At 35.7% G+C, this 5138-nt stretch overlaps 1 protein-coding gene across 1 annotated transcript; it reads right to left on the reverse strand.

Moving 5' to 3' along the window:
- Positions 1 to 202: 202 nt before the first annotated feature.
- Positions 203 to 1180, reverse strand: LOC149219246 (uncharacterized). Its single transcript, XM_089386761.1, has one exon. It carries the CDS (start codon positions 1178 to 1180, stop codon positions 203 to 205), a length of 978 nt encoding a protein of 325 aa, XP_089242887.1.
- Between the last annotated feature and the right edge of the window lie 3958 nt (positions 1181 to 5138).

Genomic DNA, 5138 nt, shown 5'->3' on the forward strand with positions numbered 1-5138 from the left:
GTTGTACACACTACAGGACAGCTGAACTGAGTTAAACTAACGCTTACATATTATTAAGTATATTGAGTATTTCGAAGGAATGAAATCGGTAAAACTAGTCACCCTCAAGGAGGGTAGGATTATTTCGGACAAATGAAAGGACAAACAGAAGGAGGAAACTAATGCCATAAATACCTACAATAAGCAAAATCGCACTGAGATTTCAGACTATGGAGGCATGCACATGATTTTCCAATTGAGAGTCGCTACTCTTGAGAGGCTCATACTCGCCAAGGTTACCTTCTAGGTCATCAGACAAAGAGGATTTGTCTATGCTTTCATGGTGGTAAGATTTGCACACAAAGTAAAACACGCTTTGTGTCAACAGCCCCATCAAGTGAACAAAAGAAAGCAACCCCACAAGGACTGTGCAATACACGGCCTTCGCAGCACTGCCCACACCATGGCGGTCTCCGTTAAGTACAGCATACGCGAAAACCCATCCAATAATTCCGACGGATAAGAGGTAAAGAATGTCGAGCGAGAAGGCCATGGTCCGCTGTCCCTTGTTGAGATCCCTGCTCTTCCTTATGGGCCGTACGCCGGATTTGTCCTCCGGCATGGTTGAAACGCAGGCGAGGTACCTCACCATGCCTAGAGACAAATACCCACAGACGACGAAGGCGGTTATAACATACTCGCCAAATTCATAGACCGCCAAATCCATATTGAAAAATACAACGGTGCATGCGAACTGGAAGAATACAAGTACGAAAAACGCGAGGAAAATTAGGGCGAGGCGTTTCCAAGCCCTCACAACGATGCTCATAACACAAGCGTAGGAAATTTCCTTTGACGCATATATAGAGGCCATGGTATACACCGCAGACGCTGCAGACATCAACGAAAAGCCCAAAACGAATATGGCATAGACCGCCATAAGAATGAGTAGCTCCGCCCTTTCCTTAGTGATCCCCTGGCCGGCCGGGCTGGTGGTCTCCATCAGAGTAGGCATCGCATTCCAATGCGAGAGCACATATCGGATGACCAACCGGCCCCACAGAATTGCAAAACTGAGGGGGAGAACAAGACTCAGGGCGAGCCACTCCAGCAATTTAGCACGGGAGCGAAATATCTTGAAGGCCTCTTTAAAGATTCCCGTGAAGCTAAGGGACTGGAGATCCTCTGGTTCTCGATCCATTGCTTTGCTCTGCTCCGGACGCCGACACCAGCAAAACTTTCTTCTTTCTCTGGAAAATTCTTGGTACGCAAGAATAAATATTGTCTTCTTGGCCCCGTGCGTATAAATAGATGGAATGGTAATGTAAAGCGTGAGAAGGTACACCTCAACTTCTTTCCCGTAAACAAAAGATTGGGACGAAATTCGCGGGGTGGTTCCTGTGTGCGGCTGTTCTTAACTATTTTAATTGCGCGGAGACTTTAGTTTTTTTTATTCAGATCAGCGACACTCTGTGTTTAACTATGCCATTGCTCAAAGACTGGAACTTAGGAAAGTAGAAGAGAACTGGATTTAGAGAGCTAGTGTGCATGAGAGTTTTATTCCTGTGTGGTTGTTCTTAACTATGTTAATTGCGGGTAGACTTAGCTTTTTCTTTATCCAGATCAGCGACACGGTGTGTTTAACTATGCCATTGCTCAAAGTCTGGAACTCAGGAAAGTAGAAGAGAACTGGATTTAGAGAGCTAGAGCGCATGAGAATTCTATTATTGAGCAGACAGTTAACGGCTATTTGAGATGGTCATCACATGTAGATTACAGTCAGTTCACAGCAGTAATGTTTTGCATGAGATGGTCAATACTTCCAGGAGTTTATATATAGATATATATATCTCAAATTATTTTGGCTTTAGTATGATGTGTAATTTTGTCCTACGAATCGAAATTAAAAATTATATATATATATATATATATATAATAATAATATTTAAATAATATTTATTAAATATTTGTGATTTATATTAGATTTATATTTAAAATAAAATTATGTTGATTTAATTACAATAATTTCATATTTTTTTTTGTAGTATTAGTAATTTTTTTAAAAATGTATCATAAATTTTTAATATACAATTATTATATAATTACTTTTACATTGTGTTTTTATAATCTTGATAATTTTTTGAAAAACAATTGGATAAAATTTTATTAGACAACTTGTATAATAATTAGTTTATTTATGAAGTGTGAAGCATTAAATCTCTTAAGCTGTATTTAATAAAAAAAAATGCATTTTAAATGAATGGATTCTTTTAGGCAAATTACAAAGAAATTTACAAGGAAGGTCATAAAAATGGCAGACTATAAATTAATTTTATAACCTTAACTTTATAATCTCTCAACTTTACTTGAGTATTGTAACAATATTTATACTATTACTTTGTTTCTTATAATGATCTTGATCCAAAATATAAAATTCATAATTCACAAAGTTGGAATAGAATATTTATTTATTTAGAATATTTAATTAAATATTGGAGACACTTAGAAATAGAATATTGTTGTAAAAGATATGACATTTAGAATAATGTAGTATTTTAGGCTTCAATTTAGGAATAGAGTTAGTAGATTGGTTAGAATGACATCTATTGTAAATGGACACTTATTGATTTAATAAGTAGTCCATAACCTCAAATAGACACTTATTAATTTAATAAGTAGTCCATAACTAGAATAGGTTAGGAAATTAAGCTTATATATAGTGTTGGAGTGTGTGTGTAAACTCTTGTGAAATTAATATGTAATTTCTTTTCTAATTAATAAAATTGTGTGTCTCAGGACACTTCTGCTATTATTGTGATATCAAAGCAACAATAATGCAACTAATGTGATGAGGAAATTCCAGGTGTACAAGTTCTTGGAAAACTCCATTAAATTGATCAACAAATGATTGGTATGGAGATGGTCCAGTTTTTTGTTTAAAAAAAAAAAGAAATTTTACTATTGATTTTAGATTTTTAAATCTGAAAATCACATCTTATTATTATCAAAAATTTTCCTATGTATCTTGAATTTCTGTTATCTGCTCGGCTTCAACATGCTGGTTAGCCATGATAAGCACATCCTCCACTATCAGATCTAGCCCACTTGCAACCGTCATATCTCCTGATTACCTTAGGCAATCCTCATTCTCAAACTGTTGTCTTTTCTTTCTTTCTTTTTTAGCTCTCGGCCTAGCAATTCTAGTTCTTGAAGCAAACCCAATTGTTTTCTTTCCAGTTCCATCCCTGGATCTCACAACAGCTGGAGTCCCTCTGTCCTTGGAAAGAACGAATTTCACCTGGTCCTCTGATACAGTGACATATTCTCTTTTGCCAAGCCCTCGGCTCGAAATATTTAGAAGTCATCTTGAAGTAAATTTTTTGCGACTTCATGTTCTGAGATAAGAAATGCATGCGATGTATATGCATTCTCCAAGCACCACAACGTATCATGTATATTTTTGGGCTAATTTTCAATGCCGCTTTGAGTTTTGACGCATCATCTTCAGGGTTTACAACAAGTATTAGATCCACGTGGGATAGCTCATTTTTGCGTGGATCCAGTGTTTTTTAGGGTGAATTTTGGAGCAGAGGTTAAGCTTTGAAAGCCACGGAGAAAAGGATGCTTGGAAGTAACATTATTCAAGATAAAGTAAACTTGGGTGGTTGGTGGCATTTGGAAATTTAATTACAATGATGGCGCTAATGAAATCTGATGATCCAAAGTGCAATTTGGCATTGAGTGATGCCTCCATGGTTCAACGTGCAGTTTATTGAGATTTGATTCCTTTATTCCATATGTGGGAGATGATCCCACAAACAACAAGTGATTGTGTGGAACAATAACAATCTTAGCATAATTTTTTTTTTACGGTTTCTTCCATCGGCGTTGCAAAAGTCTTGATCGGTGTTCTGAGGTTGCCACAAGAAGGCATCCATTACAACAATGATTGTCTGAGAATTGCATACTGGGTTGATTAGTTTTCAAATAGTTTGACTTATGATTGCAGAATAGTGTGGTAAGGATTGGTATCATTCAAATGTTGATGCCAGTTTATGATTATAGTAAACAAAGTTGATAGCAGTCTCACTTGAAATTCAAGGCTTGATTTATTTTTAATATTTATCATATTATTCTCGTAAAAAATTAGTGAGAGGGTATTGAAAATATTTTTGGAGCAATAAGGAAATTCTATGTGTAATTTTTTTATTTGGAGAGATAAGGGCAATATTATAACTTAAAGTAATGTTTTACTTTGAGGGGGGGTTAGAGTACATTTTTCATGAAACTTTGCAGGATTGTAAATGACTCAAATTTTGAAAGATTTTATTGTAAAATTCCTAAGAGAAATTGATTAGAGCCAAGTGCAAAAATCAGTCATTTTTCTCCTTCAATGACTATATGATTGTCAAGGTCAAGCCCTCATAGATCGTTTTTTGTGTAGGTTGTTTTATGTGACGTGTTGTTCATCTTTCCCATGCTTGATTCTTTTTAATGCAAAGCTTCAAACCTACAATGTCCATGCTTATTAATCTGTTTTCTGATTCTGATAAGCTTGAAGGGGTAAAATCAGACAAGACATGGAAATCTCATTGAAAGCACTCTAATATATAATGAATTGTGGCAGGACATATGTGATGGAGACATTAAGCCTAATAAACCTACAAATGTAAGTTCACTTGCAAAATGGGAAGTTAAAAATGTCAAGGCACTAGCTCTTATAATGTCTTCAGTAAATGATGAGATGTATATTCATATTGAAAACTCCTCAGATGCATGGAATGCTTTGTGTGCTTTCAAAGATCTATTTGATACACAACCTAAATAAAAAAATGGTGATCTATAACTGAAGTTGCTTCAACAAAAACTAACTGAAGGAGGAGATGTCCTTGAGTATATCTCCAAACTTAAAAATACTAAGCAAGAAATAGTAAAACTCGGATTTCCAGCATTAGATATAGTTTCATGACTACAATTCTAATTGTTGGATTCCCTTCTCCTTACATGAATTTGTTGGAAACTCTACAAGTAACCGGAAAGTTAGATAAATTAAAGTTTGATGAGCTAAGTGAGATTTCTTCTTCACACAGGCCAGCACAAGTAAATCATCAACTGACAATTCTATAGGAAGAGGACATTTCAATCCACATCCAGCAGCA

This window comes from Pinus tabuliformis, chromosome Q (assembly GCF_031772625.1).
Source record: "Pinus tabuliformis cultivar Carrire ecotype Pingquan chromosome Q, CPIR1, whole genome shotgun sequence".
Lineage (NCBI taxonomy): Eukaryota > Viridiplantae > Streptophyta > Pinopsida > Pinales > Pinaceae > Pinus > Pinus tabuliformis.

Bases quoted from the DNA above. Each gene is read 5' to 3' on its own strand.
- LOC149219246 (XM_089386761.1), bottom strand. From the start codon at position 1,180: ATGGATCGAGAACCAGAGGATCTCCAGTCCCTTAGCTTCACGGGAATC.